At 42.9% G+C, this 25,280-nt stretch overlaps 2 protein-coding genes across 2 annotated transcripts in view; one reads left to right on the top strand and one right to left on the bottom strand.

The window, feature by feature from the left end:
* RBKS (ribokinase) overlaps window positions 1–15,413 on the top strand; it is a 57,613-nt gene extending 42,200 nt beyond the window's left edge. Inside the window, exon 8 of the mRNA XM_087823908.1 lies at window positions 14,789–15,413. Within this exon, the coding sequence (XP_087680034.1) occupies window positions 14,789–14,962 (174 nt within the window). The 3' untranslated portion in view covers window positions 14,963–15,413. The remainder of the gene's footprint in view (window positions 1–14,788) is intronic.
* A 1,109-nt stretch (window positions 15,414–16,522) lies between these two features.
* MRPL33 (mitochondrial ribosomal protein L33) lies at window positions 16,523–25,061 on the bottom strand. The gene is made up of 4 exons (XM_016209838.2): window positions 24,989–25,061; window positions 24,500–24,518; window positions 22,730–22,836; window positions 16,523–16,822 (listed from the first exon to the last, which is right to left on the bottom strand). Exons 1-4 carry the CDS (start codon window positions 25,008–25,010, stop codon window positions 16,773–16,775), a joined length of 198 nt encoding a protein of 65 aa, XP_016065324.1. The 5' UTR covers window positions 25,011–25,061; the 3' UTR covers window positions 16,523–16,772.
* Between the last annotated feature and the right edge of the window lie 219 nt (window positions 25,062–25,280).

Below are 25,280 nucleotides of genomic sequence, written 5' to 3'. Positions count from 1 at the left end.
ATTGGGTCAGGGCAGAGCTGGGAAAAGGCCTAGCCAGATTCACCCTTTTGTCTACATAATGACTGATTCTTCACCTTGGTGGATGTGCCTCAGATTCTGCCATTTCAGCCCACCGATTTATCTGGTGTGAAGATAGGAAAACCATTGCCTGGTTGGTGACTACAAGGGGCTAGAAAAATATATCCATTTTCAGACATGCTGTTTTCTATGGAAAGCTCTGTGATGATCGCTAAGGCCACACATGTACATGGGCAGTGAAGCTCTCACTCCCAGAACTTGTCACACACCAGCAGTGAATCTGTGCTGAAACCACCCCTCTCAGCCCTGTGCAAAGGAGTCATGACCTTCAAGAAGGAAGCTGTGTTCACTGCCACATATTAATCATTGCAACAAGGACCAAAAAGAAAATACTATATGGTGATGGAAGGAGATTTGACTTTGGATGGTAAACACGCAATGCAATATACAGATGGTGTATTATAGAATTGTACACTTGAAACTCATACAATTTTATTAATCAATGTCACTCCAATAAATTTCATTTAAAAATATTTTTAAAACAGAAAATCCCTCAAGCAAACTTACCTACGAGCCAGACCAGCTAATTTTCTGTGCTTGAGAAGCATGTGGGTGGGTTGTACCTAAAAGGTTAGCCTTTACAAACAACTTCACCGTAGGAATTCCTAAAGAGCAAGCTCCTGATGCATTTATCATTTAACTTAAAAACTTTATAGAGTACTCAGTGAACATATCTAGCAGAAAGGAAGCTAAATCTGTTGTGTTAGTACTTATTGGGAATGCAGTTTTAATAACAAAACAGTTCCCACCAGGCCATCAACTTCACTTTTCACAAAAAGTGCTAGCTAAAATCAAGAGATTAGGTATGAATCTAATTAGTTAATTATGATTAAATTATTGGTTAATGATGGAAAAATAAGCTATTGGTTAACCATGGAATTAGACTATGAAATGATTTTGCTCAAAAATATGTGCCTGCCCAGCTAGGCATGGCTCAGTAGTTGAGCGTTGACCTAGGATCCAGGCGATCAGGGTTCGATTCCCGGTCAGGCACATGCCCGGGGTTGTGAGCTCGATCCACAGTCGGGGCGTGTAGGAGGCAGCCGATCAATGACTGTCTCATCATTGATGTTTCTATCTCTCTCTCTCCCTCTCTTTTCCTCTCTCTGAAATCAATAAGATTTTTTTTTTTTAAAGTGCCAATTTAACAAATCTATAGCAGAAAGTAGATTAGTGCTTCCTAAGCCTGGGGGTAGAGGGAAGGAATGAGTGACTGTTAACAGGGACAAGGTTTCTTTTTAGGGGTACAAAAACTTCTAAAGTTAGACTGTGTGAGTTGCTCAGCCTTGTGAATGTAGTAAAGAACACTGAAGCCCTGGCCAGTTTGGCTCAGTGGTTAGGGAGTCGGCCCTCAGACTGAAGGGTCCCGGGTTGAGGTCCCACCAAGGGCATGTACCTCAGTTGCAGGCTCAATCCCCGGCCCCAGTCAGTGCATGTGGGAGGCAACTAATCACACACCGATGTTTCTCTCCCTCCCCATGCCCCTCTCTCTCTCTATCCCCCTTCCACTCTCTCTGGAAAGCAATGGAAAAAAATATTCTTGAGTGAGGATTAAAAAAAACCACTGAATTGTATACTTTAAATAGGCAGATTATATGGTATGTGAATTATATCTCAGTAAAGCAGTTTTTTAATCAAATAGCTAATAAATTGTAGAGCCAAGGAAAACATTGTGCCTACTTAAAAGACAAATTAAAAGCACATCAGAACTTCGCTGCATGCAGCCTCATACTTGATTAATATAAAATAGTGATCATTTGAAATATAAGGCAGAAAATATTTGTTCTTTCTTGTAATCACAAGAGTATTTTAAAAGAGACAATCTCAGCCTAATAATTGGAAATTTAAATGTAATAAATTAAAGTGGCCAGTAGTAGAAGCCAAAGTCACTGACATTTATGACATAGTGATTTGTCATGTTCCCTCCAGATTTATTTAGAATAAAAATCAGCAGCACTTACACAATAATGATAAGAAAAGTAGATTCTCATGTCCATCATGATGTTCCTAAAATGGTGTGTTAGGGAAGGTTGAGGTTGGGAAGGATGTGATCTCATCCTTATGATGCAAATATGTGCTGATAAGAGGAGACAGAAATGTTCAGATCTGAGCTGTGAAACGGAGCCCTTGTCTTGTGTAAGCTCCATTGTGGCTCACGGTATGTTTATCGGACACAGCACTCTGTCTTGTCACCCAGGAGAGAGCCTTTGCTTTGGGAAGAAGACAGGCCAGGCCACACAGTTCTCATCTCCCTGTAAAAGTCCTCATTCCGGGCCTGGGTTTGCCCGCGGTTTACTGGTGGCCATGGAGACTGGAGACTGAGGTAAACAAGAGGGAGCTGGCTGGGAGATGCAGGAATTTCTGGCTCAGTGGAAACAAGGCAGGGAGCTACCAACACCTGCCCAGTGTGCTTTGCAATTGAGAGGTTGCTGGTTAGGGCTTTGGGACTCACCAGAAGCCCCTGATACTGACTTTTTAAAAATATATCTTTATTGATTTCAGGGGGGTAGAGAGAGAGAGAAACATCAATGATGAGAGTCGTCACTGATCGGCTGCCTCCTGCGCGCCCCCGACTGGGGATGATCGAGCCCACAGCCCAGCATGTGCCCTGACTGGGAATGGAACTGCCATCTCCTGGATCAGAGGTCGATGCTCAACTGCTGAGCCACGCCCGCCGGGCATACTGGCAGTTCTTTGGGACGAGAGGCCCTACTTCACTGTTTCTCAACCTTTTTTTTATTAGTCACCCACTCACCCACCCCAAGGAGTGTTTTAAGATTTTTTTTCCTAACTGCCCTCTTCTCCCATGAAACTTTAATACCACAGATATTCCTTCTTTCTATCTGTCTGTCTATCTATATCTGTTTATGTACTGTGGCCCTTTGGAGAGCCACAAATCATTACAAATTTTTTCACCACTACCCCCTACCCCCTGCAAGGATGATTTTTCACCCCGGTGGAGAGAGATGCCCCAGCTGAGAGTGCACACCCTGGATTGAATGGCAGGTCTAAGCAGGGCCTTTCTCTTTCTGCTCACACTTGAGTGAGTGGGGAGGTCAGTCACACGGAGAAGGAGAATCAGGTGACCCAATGTCCACCACTAAATAGGACAAACACCAACTTCAGGTTCCAGCACTACTAGAGAAATGTCCTCCAAGATCACGTTGTCCCCGCACCATCTGTTCAGCCGGCCTGCCGCCCTCCAGACTCTGCCACCACCTCCTCTCCCTGGGCAGCAGCCCTCTGCCCACTGGCTGGCTTGCTGTGATGGGAAACAGGGTCCTCCATCAAAGCAGCCCTCTTGGTGGAGGTGCACAGGGCACCCTCCTCCCTCAGCACAGGGCTGTCCTCCAGCCCTTCCCAGCTCTAGGCCTCTCCCAGAAGTCCCGCTCAGTGTTCTCCCTCTGTTCCTTCACCCCAAAAGCAAGCATGAGGTCTACCAGCTTCCCCAGTCATGCACTGGCTAGAGGAACCTTTATACTCTTCACTTTACATTTCTTTAATGTCCTATTCACAACTTCTGTAAAGATGTCATAGTGTCTCCCCTGCCCCACAGAGGAATGGATTTCAGAGACCCTAGCACATACACGTGGCCACTGCTAGAAATCTGCAGCCTGGCCTCCCTTGTAATCAAAAGCTACAGGACACTGGCTTCCACCTCTTCTGCCTCTTTCTGGCTGCGAGAGCATTCCTGGAGACCCTCATCCTCCTACTCTGAGGCCAAGCACAGCATAAACCCCTTGCCCTGGGGTTAAGTGGGGTCATGCCCTAGAATCTTGAGCCTCTTTGTTCCTAAGAACTCTTGTCTGGAACCTTCTCACCCAGGTCATGGGCTTTTGTTTTCAAGAACATTAGCAAATCAAAGGGCCTCCAGATGGCACCATCCAGTCTATCTCACCTTTGCTGAACACCCGTTCTGCTCCAGGCACTGGGCTAGGCCTTTTCACATACGTTATCTAATTCAGTATTTACAATAGCCCTACCTCATAGGTCACAGAGAGGTTGAATAACTTGCCAGAGTGGTGAAATCAAGGCTTCAACTCAGGTCTGTCTGATTCCAAACCAATTACTGCATTGTCCCAGTTGAGAAAAAGATTTTCCCCAGCTATGGGCTTCACTGGAAGTTTAAAGATAATGAATTTACCATTCTTAGAAGATGGCACAGCTTACAGAATGGGGAGAAGGCAGGATTTAAAGCCAGGTTGGTTTGTTTTCCCTCTGTGCTGCTTCCCCAAGGGGTCATGACCCCACATCTCCTGCCAATCCATGACTAGCCCTCTAAGGACAAAGAATGACTTTTACTTTCCCAGGCCCTGCCACATGTTCATGCCTCAAGCTCCTGCAAACAGAAACAAGGCAGAAGCCCGTTCTTAGAACTTGGAAGCAAGAGCAAGGCAGGACTTGCCACCAGGCTGGCCGCAGGATCAGCCACCTCAGCAGTCGGTGCGGCCCTGCCTGCCGGGGGTGGACAGCAGCAGGGACCCTGCTGGGTTTAGGTTGTTCTCTCTGCCTTTCCTGGGGCCCGTGCAATATTCTTTTCTTCTGAAGAAGAAATTAGTTTGGGATTTAGTCATGTTTCCTTCCATCTAGCCTTTTCCTTGGCCTCTAAAGCCACAAGCCTGGCTGAGGAATTCAGGTCCACAGTGTAGGCTTTGGATGGCTTTGTGTAGGGAGAGGTTTTGAAATGAAAGGAAAGTGGTCTCTACTTGTCAGATGGAATGTGTTAGGACATCGAGGAGGAATGCAAGGGCTTTAACTGTTAGGGTCCCTCAGCAGCTTGGGCAATGAATCATCCAGTGTGGGCACAGATTCCTAACAAATGAAGCTTCGTGATGACATCATTCTTGCAAGATCATCTGAGATCTTTGGTAGCCGCCTGACAAATTCTTACCTCGGGGATTTCATCACCATGGGGTTTTTTCCCCAACCACACTTAATAGTCATGCCTTCCAACCCATCCATTTTTCTAACATCTGGAATTTGGCAAACTAGGACTTTCAGAAGCCTGTCTCATTGTCATCCCTCCTACAGGGCATCTTGACAGGGTGTGCTCCTAGTCAAAGGCCAAGGAGGGAGACAGGAGCACCTAGGAGGGTTCCTAACCCGGACTCACGGGGTCAGGGAAAACAGTGCCTTCAGTATAGTGCCAGTCAGCAAATATGTGTTGCCTTAGTTAATAGCTGAGTTGCGTCTTAGAAGTTAGCCTAGGGAAGAGTTGAAGCAGAGATATCTCCAGGAGTGAAGACCCAAAGTTCAGTATGTGAACAGGAGGGAGAAATGAAACTGGGAAAGTGGGCTAGGGAGCCTCGTGTGCCATGCTAAGGAGCTGAAATTTTATCCTAAGATGAGAAACATTCAAAGAGCTTTAGGCTATATGTACAGCAGTGTCAAGAATGGATTGGAAGGGGCCAGACTGGAGGCAGGGAGACAGGTTAGGAAGTTAAATGGTCCTCTAGAGGTGATGTAGGCATGAAGTAGGGCAGTGGGAGTAGGGATGGAGATGAGAGCACAGATTTGAGAAATATTTACATTTAAACATGGCGCCTGGCCAGGCGTGGCTCAGCGGTTGAGCATTGACCTAGGATCCAGGAGATGGCAGTTCGATTCCCGGTCAGGGCACATGCCCGGGCTGCGGGCTCGATCCCCAGTCGGGGGCGTGCAGGAGGCAGCCGATCAATGACTCTCTCATCATTGATGTTTCTCTCTCTCTCCCTCTCCTTCCCTCTCTCTGAAATTAATAAAGATATATTAAAAAAAACACAAAACTATAAAATTGGCAACTGGTGGTTAATTAGGTATATGGGAGAGATATATTAGAAGACCCCCCAGATTTTCAATGTGGAGGTACCACAAACTGAAAAGGTAAGAAGAGGCCCATGTTCAGGTGTTATGAGTTCAGTTCAGGCTCGTGGAGTTAGAGTGCATGAGGCTGGTGGAGCAGACTCACAGGCAGATCTATGGGCCTGAAGATGGAGAAGAGTCTGGGCTACGTAGGTGATGAGCATTCATAACAGTTTCAACTGTAACTGCACGGTAGTCGAGACACCCAAGGAAGTATGAGGAATGAGAGGGAAGTGGGCAGGACAGACCCCGAGGGAACGCCAGAATCAGTGGTGCAGGAGGAGGAAGGGGGACCTGTGACAGAGACAGGAGGCAGGTCAGGGAGACACAGGGGCCAGGAGAGTCCCTTACTGCTCTGTGCCTCTCTCCCTCCTAAACCTTCCCCTAAGCCCGCTGGCTGTCCTGTTCCTTAAAGCAAGCTCTTTTACATCCTTAACTCCCCATGCAGCCCTCGCAGGCAAAAGCTGCTCCTGATGCCAAAGCTTCCAGCCATCCCTCTTCTACCCTCCTGCAGAGATCCCTACATCTCTGAGGCTCATGCAGCTCAGTTACAGAGCCCTGACCTCCTTTCCTGATCATTCTGTTCGTCTAAGACTCTGGCATCTACGTCGCCGTTTGTCTCTCCATTCCAATGCTGCCATCACTAGGATGACTTCAGTGCCATGAGGATGACCATCACCAAGTCTCCCAGTTCCTAGATGGCCTCACCGACAGTGACTCTTCACTTCCACTCCAGTGATGACTCCCAGGAAATGGGTGGCACCTGGCGCTGCTTCAGTTCTGCGGGAGTAAACCTCACACCCTACTCTGATCACAGCCAGCTCTCTTCTTGCCCTGTACTTGTTCTCACTTCCTTAGCTCCCTCCACTTTCTTCTGACTCCTCCTGACGTCTCTTCCTTCTTTACCCAGGTTGCACTCTGGCTGTTCATCTGAAGTATTCTTTCCCAAAACCTTTGCTTCCTTTGCACACACCCCCCTATCCCCACACCTGCCCAGGACAACTCTAGTTCACATTCTCTCCTCGGAAAATAGGACCCCATACGGAGGAACATCATTAGGGATTCGTGGTCGCGCTCCCTCGTCCCTGTCTTTCTTCATCACTATAGAAAACATAAGCCCTTCCCATGGGGAAACAGGAAAATTTGAGCAGTAGCCAAAAGCCCAATCTCTCTCTCCCAAAATAGCTTCTCCACCTGCTCTGTTGCTGGATTTCCACAGATGTCCTTGGTACAGCTCCTGACTGCCATTTACCACCTTTTTTTTTTTTTACCTTGGGCAAGTTATTTAACCTCCTTGAATCCTAGGGGTCGCCAGGGTTGCTGCCCATCTCTGTTGCATTTTGTGCAAACTAGAAAAAGGTGCCCCTCTGGATGGACACACAGCTTGGCGAGCCGAGCATGGCCTGCGGGACCAGTCACCCCTCAGCTGGGTGCCCTGTGTAGTGCCACCTTGCATAACCATACCCTGCAGCCCCAGGCATGGCTGCCTCCACGTAGCCCATAGGGCACGTTTTGCTGTCTTTTCACCTCACTGATATGCCAACTGCCTCTACTGGTACCACAGAGCAGAACTTCTCAGAACCCAGGAGTGTGAAGCCCTGGGAGGCAGGAACTTCAGAGCCCACATCCATTCTGCAAGCAGCTCTTCCTTAAGGGGAAACCATTGTGAGAAGACAATGAATAGTAGCCACGTGGGTATCTCTATTGAGGAAAGACGATTTATGCCGTCACCCCTTTTGGCACAAAACTAATTTTCAGTAAAAGGTTAAAACCATCATGTTGTATCAATGAGAACTGTTCCATTATTCCAAGAGTGATTGATTGGAAAGTACTTTACTTGCAGGAAAATCACAGTGATACAATACAGCTTCCACTTTTAAAGCACTTTCCATTAAAAAAATTATACCTATGTATAAAAATAGTTATTCTGAAGGTGGGAATCAACAGCCGAGTAATTTATTGGCACTTGAAAGCCCCGTGGTATAAACAGATTCAACACAATGAGAATAGCCTCCATTTTCACTGACAAAAGAAAGTCACAGGTAGTTCAGAGAGGGTCACCTGGCCACCTGGGAAGAGAAGAACACAATGGAACAGGACCAATAGGTCAGGTCAACTCAAAGCACTGAGTGACACAGTGGGAGAGACAGAGGGGACAGAGATGTGGTCTCTGCCCCCAAAGAGTTTTCAAAGTGTCCCTGACTGTATGCAGGCCTGTACACAAAACAGCACAATGTCCTAAGTGTCCCAAGAGAAGTGCAAAGGAATGTGAGCTATTAAAAGGAAGATTCTTTTCAGCATGATTCCTTCCTCCTCGCCTCCCTCCCTGCCTGCCTCCCGCAATCATTTACCGCGTGGTGTGATGTGCACAGAGCATGGACTCGACTGGGCCTGGATGCGAATTGCAGCTCTGCCACTGACTGACTGTGTGACCCAGGACCAGTTATCTAACGTCTCTAAGACTTAGTTTCCTCAAGTTTCAGGGGAGAGGGAGCATTATAAAGATGAAATAAGGTCAGCCTTGCGTGTGTATGAAAGCACCCAGCTTTGCTGCCTCCTGATGCAGAGCAAAGAGTAAAAGTTCACTCCCGCCCTCACCCTTCTACTCCTCCTCGAAGGTTCCATAGTACTTTTCTGCCCCTTTCTTGCTTAAATTTCAAAGCACTTTTCCACTGTTGAAGGTAATGTGACTTTTAAGATAGCATATCCTGGTCTTCGCGTCTTTGGGCTGATGGCCCATCAGCCAGGAGCCTCCCTGTTCCTTTGTGGTTTTGGACTCAGAGGACCGACTGCTGCCCTCTTTATGACAAGACTGTGGAACTCCACCCCCAGCCCATCTCACTTCAGTGAAAGTCAGAAGGTGGAGACTTGGGCAGCTGAGAGTTGGGCCATCAGCAGTCATCGATTACGCATATATGTCTTTTAGGGATTATATTACTCGGGAGTCATCAAGAAATGGAACACACAAGCTTTCTGGCGTCTCTTAAGAGTTTAACATGTGGGTTTGCCTCAGTCAAGGTTCTTGGTTGAAGACAAAAGCGATCAGTTGTGTTACTGGCACGGGACCCTGGATGCCATCACAATGACGCTATCACTAATGTCCCAGACCTCAGTTTTTCTGCAGTCACTGTCACAGCCAGAAAATGTGGCTCCCAGTCCCCTCGACTTTCAGATGGTGTCACTGCCTGGTTTTTAATTGCAAAGGAAATGGCATCGACGACACAGGGTGCTCCTGAATGTAGGAAAGAGCATCTATCTATCAGTTCAGTTCACTCCAGCGTGTAGATGTCCACATAATTAGGAAAAAGAGGGAAACCATCCAGAGACTGAAATTGGCCAATTTGAAAATTCACAAAGTGACTGATGTTGATTTTTAAAACTTCTTTAGTAAAATTTGTTTTATGAAAAACTTCTAATAAAATTTTTAATTTTTTAAAAGTAAGAGGTACAGGAGAGTTCCAGTACTCTGCTATACATAGTTTCACCAATTATTAGCATTTTGCCACATTTGTTTAATTGCTGTGTCTCAAAATACATATACTTTTTTTTTTAATCCTCACTGGAGGATATGTTTTTTTCATTGATTTTAGAGGGCGATGAAGGGGGACAAAGAAAGAGAGAGAAACATCAGTGTGAGAGTCGGTTGCCTCCCATACGTGCCTCAGCCGGGGGTTGAGCCCACAGGCTGTGGGTGACAGGACAGTGCTCCAACCACCTGAGCACCAGGCAGCCAACAGACTTCTTTTATGACGAACCGCTGAGAGCAAGTTGCAGACATCATGACTCCGTGCCTCTTAATACTTCAGGACACATCTCCTGAGAACAAGGGCATAGCAAAACCACAACATAACTATTAAACTCAGGAACTTGACACTGAAGTCACCTTACATGCGCAGCTCAGTCATGTTCTTTATCATCTTTGGTCCAGGAGCCAGTCCAAGATTATGTATTGCATTTTATTCTTATGTTGCTTTAGTCTCCTTTAATATGAAACAGGTCCTCAACATTGGTTGTCTTTCTTGATCTTGATCTTTTTTGAAAAGCACAAGGCCATTGTTTTATAGGGTTCTTCTCAATTTAAGTCTGTCTGATGCTTCCTCGTGACCTGAATAGGTTATGCATTTTGGGCAGGAACACTGCCCAAGTAACGCTATGTCCTTGTCAAGGCCCTTCGGCGGGGAGCACGTGGTGTCAGCTTCTCTCACTGTTGATATGTTGGCACTTGACCGAGGCGGTGTCCACCAGGCAGTTACTCTTTCACTTTGTAATCAATAGGCAACCTGTGAGGAAATACTGCTAAACTCGTAAACATTCTGCCTTCATCAAGCCTTTATCCAGTAGTTTCAATGTATCAATTGATGATTCTTGCCTGAATTAGTTATTACTATGATAGTTGCAAAGTGGTGATTTTCAAACTTTTATATTTACTAGTTGACATTCCACTTTAAGGATGAGTTTTCTCTTCTCCGTTACTTATTTTTTCCATTGACTTATTTAATATCAGTATAGACTCATAGATTCTTAATAAATTTTAATGGGACTCTACAACTTACCTAGTTTTGGAATCATCCCTTAGATAAATCACTTCTCAGTTTTGTGGCTGGGTCAACCTATATTTTCTTCTGTATGTTTTGTTGTTTTAACTCTTACATTTAGGTCTATGGCCCATTTAGACTTAATTTTTGTATATGGTGTGAGGTTCATGTTTTTGCATCTAGATATCCATTTGTTCCAGCACCATTTGTTGAAAAGGCTGTCCTATCCTCCACTGAATTACCTTGTTACAAAATAAGTTGACCATGTATCTGTGGATCTGGTTCTGGACTCTCTTTTCTGTTTAAGTGATCTATATGTCTATCTTTACATCAGTATCTAATTACTGTAACTTATGGTAAATCTTGAAATCTTCAACTTTGTTCTTTTTCAAATTGTTTTGTCTAATTTAGGTCCTTTGTATTGCCATATAAATTTTATTTTTATTTATTTTTCTTAAATATATCTTTATTGATTTCAGAGAGAGGAAAAGAGAGGGAGAGGGAGATTGAAACATCAATGATGAGAGAGTCAGCACTGACTGGCTGCCTCCTGCTCGCCCCCGACTGGGGATCGAGCCCGCAACCCGGGCCTGTGCCCTGACCAGGAATCAAACCCCATCGCCTGGATCCTAGGTCGACGCTCAACCGCTGAGCCACGCCCGGCCGGGCTCCATATAAATTTTAGAATCAGTTTTCCAGTTTCTAAGAATTGCCAGCTGAGTTTTTTATTGGAATTGTAGTGAATCTATAGATCAGTTTAGGGAGAAGCGACATCCTAATAATATTGTTTTCCAATTCACAAACATGGTTTATCTTAACAGTTAGTTTTTTTAAATCTGTCTTGCGTTCCATAATAAGAGTGTACAAGTCTTGTACATATTCGGTTACATTTAAACCTAAATACTTCATATTTTTGATGCTATTGTAAATGGTTTTGCTTTTTATTATTCATTGCTAGTATATAGAAATACAACTTTTTTTTTTTTTTTAAATATTGGCCTTGTATTCTGCTACCTTGCTAACCCCACTATTCCTAGTGGCTTTTTTGCTGGATTTCTTGGGGGTTCTATATAGGTGATTATGCCATCTGCAAAGAAAGTTGTACTTCTTCCTTTTAAACCTGTATACCTCTTCTGTCTTTTTCTTACCATATTACACCGGCGAGGCAATCCAGTATATAATGAATAGAAGTAGTGACAACAAATCCTTGATTTGTTCCTAGGATTCGGGGGAAAGCATTGTCTTTCCCATTAAATGTGATGTTAACTATAGATTTTTCATAAATGTTAATAGCTGCATAGTTTTCCATAATATGAATGTACAAAAGTTTAGTCATCCATTCTCCTGATGGACAACCACATTATTTCCAATATTCTGCCTTTGGAAACAATGCAGCAATAAGCATCTTTGTATGAATACGTTGGTATTATAGGAACTTTTCTTCTGTAGATTTCCAGAAGCAAGATTGCCCAGTCAAAGGGTATACACATTTTTTATTTTAACAAATATTGCATTACTCTTCTATGTTCCTACCAACAATGTTGAGTACCTTTGTCCCCTCCATCTCCGTATTTGCTGCTCTTGCTATCAGTCTTACTACTTTATCAATCTGATGGGTAAAATAATGTTTTAATTTGCATTTTCTTTGACTGCCATTAATCTTTTCATATGTTTACTGCTTATTGACCACTTCCATTTCCTTTTCTGAAATTGTAAACCCATCTCTTTTGTCTGTTTTTATCCTCCTGGATTTGTCTTTTCCCCAGAAACTTGAAGGTATTCTTTGCATATTGGCAGTATGGCATGCGTATTACAAGAATTGTCATCAAATCTGTTTTTAATTTGACTATTTACAATGCCTTTGGGTACATAATTTTTAAGTTGTTTTAAAAATTAAGATATGTTTTTTTCAATATGGCTTTTGGGTTTACTGACATGCTTATGGTTTCCTTGGTTGGGATTATACAAATATTCATCTAAATTTTCATACTATGTTATTGTTATATTTCTTACATTCACATCTGGAATTTAATTTTGTATATGATGTGAGGAACCAAAACTTGGAACCTTAGAGTTGGCCATAGCACTTCATATCTTGTGGCATTTTTCATGTTTTCATAATACATTCTCCACCCAGCTCCTAATTTCTCCGGCTCCAGACCTTTCTGTTGTCGCACTGCTATGCTGTAAACTTAGGGAAGGCAGCAGCCATGTGTGTCTCTTTCTCTATTGTTTCCTTCGGGAAAGATTAAACAATTGCAAAGCACCTAGCAGTGCCTGACACATTTTAGGCACGCAAAAAACATTAATGGGAAGGAGAGTGTTGAATTCATACCTGCATTACTATTACTGCTTGGCAAGTTTAATATTGCTTGCTTTATCTGTGTAAACAAGGGAAAATGTCATTTTTCTTAAAGCTATTCACTGTCTCATGAGCTCACTCTGTTCCTTCCTTGTCCTGGGTCTTTGTTCTTTGAGGCTGCCCTTCTCTCTATAAATCTGTCTCCTTCCATAAGGACTCCCTTCTTTAGGGAGGCTTTCTTCAAACCCTTTCTTTAAATCCAAATTCTTGCCCTGGCCGGTTTGGCTCAGTGGTTAAGGCATTGGCCCGCGGGCTGAAGGGTCCCGGTTTGACTCCAGCCAAGGGCACATAGCTCGGCTGCAGGCTCGATCCCCGGCCCTGGTTGGGGTTCGTGCGGAGGCAGCCAATCGATGTTTCTCTCTCCCTCCCTTCCACTCTCTGAAAAGCAATGGAGAAAATATCCTCGGGTGAGGGTAAAATAAAAATAATTTTAAAAATCCAAACTCTGCCACATAGTTTAGCATTTAATCCACAATGGATTTTATTCCTTTTCACTGTGCCGGGCACACAGCTCATTAAATCCTTCAGCTGCAACTGAAAGAGTCTTGCATGCCAAGGCCTTTGTTAAGGCTGAAGTATAGCTTCAAGATTTGTTATGAAAGCTCGTGGGTCCAAAACCAAAAAACCCCCAGCAAACTAGGAAGAACTGGAAAATGACCCTGAATTCAGTTAAATACCAGAATGATTTTTCAAGTGAAATTGTGTAATCACATTTAATTTCTTTAAAATACATCTGTTAGATGATCAGATAAGTAGGTATTATTGTGCCCGAAGGCAGAAGTCAACAGACTTTCTTTGGTGTTTTCTATTTCCATGGGTCCCTATATAGTCTTCACCAACTCAGACCTTTGGAGCTTTAGGGGAAAATGGAAAGAAACCTTGTATGACCCTGTTTCGTTTGAAAAAACATCTGAATGGTTCTCACCACTTTCTGCATGAATTTTTATACAAAAAATGGCTAATTCTCAGGCTAGCGCAGAGAATATACAAGATGAGCCTGGAGAATCTTATAATGTCAGAAAATAAGAAAGCACCCAAAAAACAAAATGATAGGGGTATGTCAAAAGAACACAGAGCTAACTGAAAGAATTCCCCGTGGCCAAAGCTGTAACAATTTGAGCAACAAAATAATGTAGTACTGGATTATAGCCCAAAGAATAAATATCCATGAGTTCATACTGATAAAATTAAGTGGTTCAATAAATAAATGAGGGAGAAGAGACAAATCCCCCACAGAGAATGCCAAATAATTTATGTAGCTACTCCACCCTCAGGGAGGTAGAGCGTAACTCCTTACCCCTTAAGTGGGGACCGCACTTAGTGATTTGCTTCCAGAGTACAGTATGAAAAGGGCGAAAGTACCTTCAGGGCGGAGAAGCCTGGCAAAGGCCACCCCAGCCAAGTGATCGGGAACAGCAGCACCGGGTATGGTGTGCTGACAGTATGTACCCTTGATAGGATGAGAATGACATGTCACCTCTGTGGTCGTCCTCCCAAAAACCACAACCACAGTCTAACCATGAGAAAAACAGACAAATCCCAGTTGAGGTACATTCTACAAAATACCTGACCAGTTCTCAAAACAATCAACGTCATCAAAAACAAGGAATGTCTAAGAAACTGTCACGGCCTATAGGAGTCTAAGGAGACGTAACAACTAAGTGTACTCTGGTATCCTGGGTGCGATCATAGAACAGAAAAAGGTCATTAAGCAAAACTAGTGACATCCAAACCAACCATGGAGTTCAGTTAATAATATATCACTATTTCATTAGTTGTGACATAGGTACCACAGTAATGTATTCTCAGAACTGGGTGTGGGGTATATGGAAACTCTCTTGTCATATCCTTGTAACTTTTCTGTAAATCTAAAACTACTCTAAAATAAAAGTGTGCTTAAATATTTTAAAAACACAAGTTTGGGGAAAAGGTGACTACATGCTTATCTCCACAACTGTGCTTTTAATTACAGGGTGCTGGTGACAGTTTCGTAGGAGCTTTGGCCTTCTACTTGGCTTATTACCCAAATCTGTCCTGGGAAGAAATGCTCAAGAGATCCAACTCCATTGCAGCAGTCAGTGTCCAGGCTGCAGGAACACAGTCATCTTATCCATACAAAAAAGACCTGTCACTTGATTTGTTTTGATTGCTATTAACTCCAAAATAAATACACCTGAAAATAAAGTGTACTTGGGGCTGGCCACTCTTAACTAGCAGTTTACTATAAAACATCTTTTCCTTCTTTGCAAATATTATGTTCATTTACTAAGTCATCCTTAAGCTTTCATTTATTTCTTTACAATGACTTTCTTTGCTTTTCATCAAGAGCTAACCAGAAGTAAGGATTCCAGGACCAGGACCTGTACAAACATTATGACGACTCAAGAACCGGCAAACTCTATTGCCAACAGATCGTGACCACTGCATGTTCAACACACAGCAGAGGCCACAGACAAGGGTCCAGTCAGAGCAGAGAATGTTAAACAAGGGACGGGGGCATATGAATCGGACCACTCAAGCAGTTCCTACGAGGGACAGCTGATAACTTGGCTTTGGCTTTAGTATTGTCAAAGCTTCTGGTTTTGCCAGAGAAGCCAGAAGTTCTGGATGTTTACTGAAATCCTTGAATGTTTAAGTGTCAGCAATCATTTTTGTAAAATATAAACACCACCTGTGGGCTGACTCCACGTGCCAAATCAAGTCATTGGTTAAGCCAGTATTTAAGTTTTTGTTTTGTTTTGAAAAAGGCAATTCATGCATGTCACAGACCCTTTACACTAAGCTTAGCTAGTAGGACCAGATGAAAGATTTTTCTTGGAACCCAACACCATTATGTATAGTTTCAATCTAAAAATAGCCAAGATCTCACCTATTACTGCTTTGACCCAGAGCTTTAACAAAAGATGCCATAAAAGAGCTGAGTGACTATAAAGCCACAAGCCTCTAAGACTGAGCAACTGTCTAATCTCATTCCATTTCCCGAGTGCTACTCTTGCATTTCCTCTGGAGACACAGACTGGGCCATGGGGAGGGGACACCTGTTTCTTTGGAACAGTATTGGTTTCCTAATGCTGATAGTCATGGTGGGCACCCTCATTCTGCCACATAAATGCCTTAAATGGGGCAGGATATGAACAGAACTCAAAAACGAGCTCATCCCTCTTACCTTCAGCCAGAAATCTGATGAGAAAACTGGGCAATTTTAAAAATCTGTGGGAAACGACAGCTTGAGAAAGTACATAGGTCTGGACAGGGCAGGAGTCTTTCCCAAGCGGGTTGGCCGTGCGGTGACACATGCCCCAGAGCCCTCACTGTAGCTTTATGGAAATAACATTAGATACTACTTTCATGACCCGAGTTTGAGAATATGGACCAATGGTATTTTCCCCGAGTATAAAAACACCAATCAAAAATAGTTCTCTCAGTTTCTTTAGTGTCAGAAGGCTGAGGCTGGCTCCCCTCTTACCATTCCTGCTCACCTTTGCCATCTGTCACTCACGACATAGGAGTTTTTTCAAGATCACTGGAGTGAGACTCTGCCTTTTCTATGACGTACAAGGAGGAACAGCCTGGAAACTCTTACACAAGTCTCATTGTGGAAAATGTTCTTTCATTACATGAAACAATGGTTATTTTTTAGTAATGTAGTTGTGTTTTTAATTTCAAATAGCAGGGGGAAACATCACTAAGCGACAATAGCACAGGCTATTTTAATAGTTTTTATTAAGGGCTATAAAAATACCCAGAAAGATAAATAAATGTGATGCAACGATATATGTCCTAATATGAAGAACTTTCTTTCACTGCATTGTTTTCTTCACAATGGCCTTCAAATCACAGGAGGCAGAGATTCCGTGTCATTTCCTCTTCTTTTATTACATGCTGCAGAATTTCTGAATCAGTATCCCGCCCTCAGTCTTCTCGTTTGTAAATCAAATTCATTTTCAATCCATTGTTTAGAGGGAGCGTATTTTTTTCTGTTCCACAAAGAGGACTTTTGCTTTCACTACAGAAGGAGAAAAAAGGATTATGGCAGAAACTAAGTATCATCACAGTTTCCCAATAAAAAACATATCAGGCCACAGGCCCTCTCCTTTCTCTTATTTTACTTTCCTTTGACATGGGCATGGAGTTGACTTGCAACCTCAGTTCCTGGATCCCAGAGGCCAGAGAAGAGTAGAGAAAATGGTAAGGAAAAAAGGAAAGGTCCAGCCAACCAGTGGCATCCTCATATTTCAACCAATGTGAAATATTCAAATTAAAAAAGAAATTATGGGCAGAAGCTGGAAAACAGTCGACGCCGTCACCCAGTTAATATCCACTCTTGTAGGAGGTAAGCAATGACCAGTGGAGCTGGACTCCAGAAAAAGAGCAGTAAGAACTGCGCAGACCAGGGAAGAAAAACACAAATTAAGCCTTCTACTTTCCAGAGATGGTTTCATACACCCAACTATGGATTTTCTAACTTGGTAATAGAGTTAATATTATAACCACAATCTCATTATTATAAACTTAGGAGAGTGCAGTTCTCTGAAACAAAAACACAATAAAAGTGCTAAATGCGCAGATAAAAGACTGGAGACTAGATGCTAGGCAATGTTTTCATAGTTCCTAAAATGCCCTATAGTACTCCATTCACTTCATCTCTCTCTCTCCTCACCCCCCTCCCCGTCACACACACACCCCTTTGTTCTTCTTTGCCAAAAAAGCAAACACTGCACCCAGGAAGACCCAGGAACTCGAAAGACTAGGACATAACAATTCACTTGTCCCTATCATACAGAAATTTTAGCTTTGTTTTCTCTTCTACAATCAACATGGACACTCTGTATAGGAGATTCCCAAACTGTCTATGATTAAGAATTAGCCAGGTATCTTACTGAAATAAATTCCTGCCCTAATTCTGGTTCAGCAGATCTAGAGTGGGACTGGAAGTCTACATTTTTTTAAGTTCTCATGATTCTAATGGGCAGCTGGACTTAAGAACCATTAACCAGTCAATAGAATTTTATCTATATTACTAAAAATAAAATGTACTTATTACACAGGGATATTTTTAATATATGTCAAGTCATCTAATATTAAACATAAGTAGGACTGATGCTCCTTCAGAGCCCAAGGAAGACTACAGAGCATTATAAAATGGCAGTAAACAAAAGTTTCCTATCAGACAAAATTATTCATTGCAAGAAATAGTTTCCCATGTTTTTCTACATAGAGCTAAGAAGACAGATAAAGGAAGGAATGAGTCTTACTGATAACCAATCAGGAGATTATTAGGTGGCTGTAAACAGGAGGAATGGCAAGGATTAATAAACCAGGCTTTGCTTATGGAAATGTGTGATTCATTCACAGCATTCAGCCCCATAACTCAAAGAATAAATGCTGAAGTCCACAGAACTGTGTCAGGCAACATGGAGTTTACAAGAGTGTAAGAGTCGCCCTTGGGCATCTGGTGTGGAGGAATGGCAGTAAGAGGCAGGAAGCAGTGGGGCTGCACAGCCTGAAATGCTGGCTGACCCCAGGGGAAGGTCCTGGTTAAGAAAAAACAATTTGCCCGGCCAGGTGTGGCTCAGTGGCTGATCATCGACCTGGGATCCAGGAGATCGAAGTTCGATTCCAGGTCAGGGCACATGCCCAGGTTGCAGGCTTGACCCCTAGTCGGGGGCGTGCAGGAGGCAGCCGATCAATGACTCTCTCATCACTGATGTTTCTATACCTCTCCCCCACCCTCTAAAATCAATAAAGATATATTTTTTAAAAAGAAAAAGAAAAATTAGGATGATGAATTTGGCTCCATGTAATAGAAAGGAGGCCTGGAGTCAGAAAGTTTGGGTTCAAACCTGGGCTCTACCATTTTTCTGCTCTAAGTCCTTGGGCAAATTTCTCAAAATACCTTCAGTTTCTTTCCCCAGGAGAGAGATAACTCCAAATCCCTCGCAGGGATGCTGCCAGATTCCCAGTGACTGCTCAATGCGTACTAGCTGAGCATTGCTATCCACAGTCATAAACGTAAATTAATTGTGTCAAAATATTTGCTGCTTAATACACAGAAGAATGAATCTGTCAAGTTCTTTCCCTACATCGAACCTAAATACATTCTGCTTCAATTAAAGTCTATGTTGTCCTGTTTAGTCAACCAAGGAATTAAAACTGACAAGTCTTCATTTTCTTTAGGATAAACCTTCATATATTTTACAAACTTTAATAAGCTTATGCCTCAGCTTTTAATCCTTCCTCCTCAGGAATTCACATCTAGTTTTATGTGAGGAAAGGGAGTTTGGAAGGTCAGAGGCTAGTCTTAGCCATAGAGTATACTATGAAATGCTTAAATAACTGAGAATTTTTGTTTCCTTACCTGATTTCCTTCATAAAGCAGACTAACAAAACATTACCCTTACCCTAACCATTTATTCACTGCAGTGAAATATGCTGGGAGAACTGCCAAGCTATTTGGTGCCCTAAGCAATGGGCAGGCCGCAAGGCAAATATCAGCACGCAAGCCCACAGGGCATTCAGTAAGAAGGTGGGCAGAAAGCCAGGCAGTGTGATGTCCCAGAACATTCTCTTCTTCAGAAAAGACAAAGCTGTGCTGTCAAGGCTCAGACCACTCCTTATCAGAAAAGTTCTAATCGTCTGTTTAAAATTTATATGTGAATCTTTTCTCCCACTTTCAACTTACGGTCAGAACTGTTTATGGTTGAAACTTTCCCCAATCTCAAAACTTAAAATCAATCCAACAAAAAGTAAGTTCCTAACACAGAGTCCCCTTGGTATCCATGGGGGGGGGGGTTCTAGGAACAAATACCAAAACCCACAGATGCTCAAGTCCCTCATATAAAATGGGGTAGTGTCTGCATAAACCAACACACATCCTCCCGTATACTTGAAATCATCTCTGGATTACTTATAATACTGAATACAGTGTAAATGCTTTGCAAGTAGTTATATTGTATTGTTTATGGAATGAGAGGGGGAAAGTCTGTACAAGTTCAGTGCAGACACAGCCATCATAGGCCTAACTGCACAGTACATGTCGGTAAACACATATTTTCAATCCCTCAAATGTTTTCAATCTGTGGTTAGTTGAATCCACAGATGCAGGACCCACAGATACGGAGAGCCAGTTCTACCTCCATACTAAGGATGAAAATTCCAATACATTTTCATACTTAAATTATAGGTTATTCAATCAACATTAATGTAAAAGTTCCTAAAAAACTCTCCAGAAGCTAAAATGATAGAACATGCCTCATTATATTGCACTTTGCTTTCCTGCACTTTGCAGATAATTGCATTTTTTACAAATTGAAGGTAAGGCAATCCACCAGCAAAAAGATTACAACTCGCTGAAAGCTCAGATGATGGTTACCATTTTTTAGCAATAAAGTATTTTAAATTAAGGTATGTACACTGCTTTTTTAGACATAATGCTATTGTATACTTAATAGACTACAGTATAAACATGACTTTTATATGCACTGGGAAACCAAAAACTTCATATGACTCACTTTACTGCAATACTGTGGAGGTCTTGAACTGAACCTGGAAGATCTATTTATTGTAAAGCTCATTAGAATTTTCACCAACTGATACAAAGAAATCAGAGGGAGAAAACCACTACACCAATCCAAAATCATATTGCTATGGTCTGAATGCTTGTGTCCCAACCACCCCGAATTCACATTGAAATCCTATCCCCAAAAGATGATCGGAGCCTTTACAAATGGGATTAATGCTCTTACAAAAGAAACCCCACTGAGCCTGCCTACCCTTCTACCACGTGAGGACACAGCAAGAAGGCACAGGCTATGAACCAAGAGGGCCCTCTCCTGAAAGCGACCATGCTGGAACCTTGATCTTGGACTTCCCAGGCCTCAGAACTCTGAGGAATAAATTTCTGTTGTTTATAAGCCACCCAGTATGAGGTATTCTGTTACAGCAACTCAAAGAGACTGTACAACACATAGCTTAACATCCTAGTAATTCTCTACCATGTAAGATATCATCAGGTACAAACCTAGAGTTCCCTTTTTACTGTACTGAAGAATGACCAGAAATTTTAACACCATAAAAACAGGGAATTTTATTTCTGTTAAAGAATGGAACTCACACAATTTTAAGCTGCTTCTCAGAGCCATTTTTAATGCCTCCTCACATTGGTACAGCCCTTACTTTTTTTTTTTTTTTTAAGTTTATTTTTATTTTTCTTATACGTTGACAAATGCAGCACAATGAACAGTGGTTGTAAGACCTTCTTAACAAACTGAAGGCAGCTATAAAAGTAGCTGTCAGCCAGCATTCACACTAAGGCCCAACTGGAGGTCATGCAGCAACAAGCAGGCTTTAGCCTCCTGTGAAATCTCTCAATAACGGGTCCCTACATAAAGTGGTTCAGGGCCCGGCCTTTGGAGTCAGACAGTCCTGAGTTCAAATCTTTGCTTTGTCACGTTTAGCTGTGTCCTTGACAGGATCCTTGGCATTAGATTCCTTATCTACAGAATGGGATTCGGATTGCCTGGAGAGTAGTGCTTGTGTTATGACGGATTCACAGCATCTGAACCTGAGGACTTGTATGGGTAAGCACAGAATACACAACTTTCCACTTTGGGTATTCACAAGCGCTCGTCCATTTCCTTTCTCGCAGAGATCACTGTCCTTGGTCATCTATGTTGTCCCTTTTTAGTTGTTGTTTCAGGTGGGAAGGTAAATTTATTCCCTATAACTCCATCTTGACCAGAAGCCAGAGTCAATGAGTTCTCCTTCTTAATGAAAAGGTTGATTATGAAGTTAAGAGCCTGTCTTTCATTATATAATGGATTAATTTTGGGAAATAAGATTCTGGTACCAATTCCAATTCTGATCACCAAGTGAATGTCTTACAATTCCACTCAATTCTGATACTATCTACCTGGAAACAGTAACTCAGGAATAGCCAAATGGAAGTGACGCATGGGCAAGGTATGGGGAAGGGGCGCAAAGCTTCCATAACCTCTCCGAGCTTGTCACTCTCTGGAATCTCCACATGTTCACCAACCCAGAAGCTCCAGTACAGCCCTTATTAGGAAGCAATCATAAGGGGGGCTATTTAAAAGCAAGGGCAGAAAATGAATGGCCCCAAGTTTTCAAATAAGTTATTTGTTTGCTAGTTTATTTTGCATCAGTCTGCTCATGAAACCCAAAAATGGTAGTCAGGTGCTGACTTGTGTTTGTGAGCAGGCAATCTGGCCTTGGGGACGCTTGTCCCTTTTGAACAAATACTTCTAAATAATGAGACCATTTAAAGTTACCATTGTATTTTAGCAGATGGTATAAAATAGAAATGAAATTTCCTACCCTCCTGCACTAATATATAGAAACCATACTTCTTGAACTCAAATTTGGACCTAATTACTTGCCACTGTTAGACAAAAGATTCCAGATCCCAGAACATTCCCTCTCCTTCTGAAGACACTCATCTATTTCTGTTTCCAGAACAGCAGCACCTATTCTCTTTACATGGCTGTTTTCTCACCTCAGATCTTTGGTCAGCCATCTCCTACAGGAGAGATTATCCCTGATCTAGCCGATCTAAAGTTGAGATCCACCTCCCCCCAACTTCGCCCTGTATCTCAGCATCCTGCTTTTCTCTCACAGCACTCAGCATAATTCACATTTTTTTCTTTCTCTCCCTTCCAAATCAGGCTGTAAGTGCCAAGAGTATAGGAACTGAGCCTGCCATGTGTCCTAATATACCCCAGCACTGAGATAGTGACTGGGACCAGAGTAAACATTCAATACATACTTGATGATTAAATGCTAGTGTCAAAAGAGCCAAAACAGTGCCAAATGTTCTATATCAATCAGTCTGGAAAGAGTAACAGGCCTCAAAAGCATTTAAAATTTAACGTGGAGTAACTTTTCTGTATCTTACCAACTGGATCATAATGCAGTAAAGTCAGTTTCTCCCGTAGTCGGCTTCTCTTAGTGTTGAAGGAGAAACCTGTCCCAGCTTGGCTTACCATTCTCACCAGAATGGTCCTAAGATTTAAAAGTAAGCTGTTAGAAGCTGAAGAAACAGATTAAAATCAGTCATAAGGAGATGGCACATTTGGAGAACCCCATACAGTAGTTGTGGGACATCACTTGGCCCTTAGAAGGTTCGGTTCTAAGACAGACTACATTTTCTAGAAGTCACAATTTCAGTGGTTTTGATTGCCAAAGTTAGTTTCATTACATAGTGTAGGTAATGACCTAACCAAAGCAGTAATATCAAACCACATTGTAGGAACAGACTGACATTCACCTCTCAGAAGGAGCAGAGGTCAGGAGGAAAAACCATACAAATGTACTGGCAACCCTAGGTGGTCGGTCTGGAAATCATAAAGACAACTGTTCCAGAAGAGCCCTATCTACCAGGGATGAGCAGTAAGAGTAAAATCAGGAGGGGACAAAATGAAGGGATTAGAGCTGATATTGCTAACAGGTAACACCTTTTCCCTCAACATTCCCTTCAAGTTATAGTCCTTCCAGGCATAAAGCTCACGTTTTGCCTCACTGGACCTTTTAATACCTTGTACTGTTCGTTACTTTTTCATGTGTCTTGTCTCCCTGTGTAAAACATGCTGTTTTATTTCTCATCTAATTCTGAAAAGAATAGTTAAGCACAGTGCCTTATACAGAAGAGGCATACAGTATTTGTTGATTAAGAGGCGATAATTAGCCATTTATTTTAAAAGATTTATAAAAATTCTGTTAAGTGCTTACTCTGTGGAAAGCACTATGGGAAGTGCTAAACTCTATTAAGGCTGCACCTGCACCCTTGAGAAACTAACAGTATAGTATGCAAAGTGAATTGTGTACAGAAGGTCTATTAAGGCAAAACATATATGACAAGAAGGATACAAAGAACATGAGAGGCAGGGAGTGGCTCTAAAGAAACTGGAGGCATGAGAGATTCCTACAGAACCTGGAGGAGGGAAATTCTAACATAAATAACTGGATTGTGGGGAAAACTACATGAATCAGTAAAAGATATTGGGGTGGGGGAACACCAATATACATGTTTTTCATTAACTTTAACGCAAAAAAAACCCACTCATAGTCTTAAGGATTTATGATCTGTCTTGGGTTGTAAACAAAGGATGCTTTAGCATTCTCCTATTTTTAACACAAAAAAAATCTTCAGTTACTGTCTATAAAAGTTATTTTAAGATAACAGTTTGGTATTTATAGTCCCTCTGGTACATCATGAATTCTTTAATCTTTGCTATTTTTGAAATGCTTATACCATGAATGCAAAGGATTACAAAACTCATTAAAATAGGCTTTATGGTTTAATCAAATCACAGCTTGTTCTGCTAGATTCCTGTGGTGGGCTCCAGACAAATAGCCATTGGTCCTCAATTTGAGGAAAGAAAAATATAATGGAAGTCCATAGAGAGCATGGAGACTGACGGTTTCTTCAGGAACAGGACAGCAAGAGCTCCTTTAAGTAATTTGAATGCTCACTTAAGTAGGTGAGTTGGGAAGGAGGAAAAATATTTTTTGAAAGAGTTCATAGGGCCAAAAAAATTCATCATGTAAGTAGCCCTCAAACCAAATGCTTAGTTTAACATAAGGATGTACTGGCGGCAGCTGGAATGTCACAAGAAGTAAACAACATCAACAAGTTATGTTTAAAAAAAGAAAACCTTTTACTTACTTTGACTTGCTCTTGGCAACTTTTTGAAGCAAGGAAAGGTTGGAAAAGAAAAGAAAAATATCAGTGATTATCTTTCTTATGCAAAGTTCATATAAATGTCACTAACAAAACTATTTACCATCACAAAGTATGTCATGGGTCATAACCTGAGACCTAGGGTAAAGCACTGCCCCTTCTCTCTAGCGTCTGAAACGAGTGGACTAGAAGTTCTGAGGTTGTTCCCAGTCCCGACGTCACACATCCCCACGGCGGGCGGGAAAACGCCCGGTTCCTGCGGGGCCCGCGACCCACAACCGAGGCTCGCGAGCTGCACCGCAGGCCCCGGGACCCGCTCCCGCAGTCACGCGCGCCGCGGGGCATGCCGGGCGCTGTAGTCCTAAGGCCTGGAGGCCGCAGCAACAGCTTCCCCGCGGCGCGCGCCCGCCCCGCTACGTCCCGGGCCTGCGGTCGCTGCCCCCCGCCCCCGCCGCGTCCCGCAGCCCCACTTACAGGAGACCGCGGACAGCAGCATGGTGACTGCCCCCCTGCAGCCTCCGAACGGGGCCAGAAGTCCTGGACAAACTGCTTCCGGGGCACAGGCCCGTTCCGGAAGGGGCGGCCTGGGCGTGGCCAGCAGCCCCGCCCCTGGGTAGAATCCCGCGTCCGCCCTGCCTCCTACCTGTGCTCCTTAAAAGGCGGGTGTTGCGTTTGGGGGTGGGGGATGGTGAAGTCCCTTCCTTCAGATGAGAGGCTGTTAGCGTTCAGGGTTGGCGCCCCAGGCCCTGACCCCACGCCTGCTTCT

This window comes from Miniopterus natalensis, chromosome 13 (genome assembly GCF_054644295.1).
Source record: "Miniopterus natalensis isolate mMinNat1 chromosome 13, mMinNat1.hap1, whole genome shotgun sequence".
Lineage (NCBI taxonomy): Eukaryota > Metazoa > Chordata > Mammalia > Chiroptera > Miniopteridae > Miniopterus > Miniopterus natalensis.
Note: the sequence above shows the minus strand (reverse complement) of the source record. Positions and strands in the feature narration are given on the sequence as shown.

What these genes read in the sequence shown, in the direction of transcription:
- MRPL33 (XM_016209838.2), bottom strand. Translation starts at nt 25,010, where the DNA reads ATGCTGCTGTCCGCGGTCTCCT. An exon ending in ACTGCATTATGATCCAGTTG is followed by an intron (nt 16,823 to 22,729) that starts GTAAGATACAGA and finishes CTCCTTCTGTAG; the next exon opens with TGAAAGCAAAAGTCCTCTTT.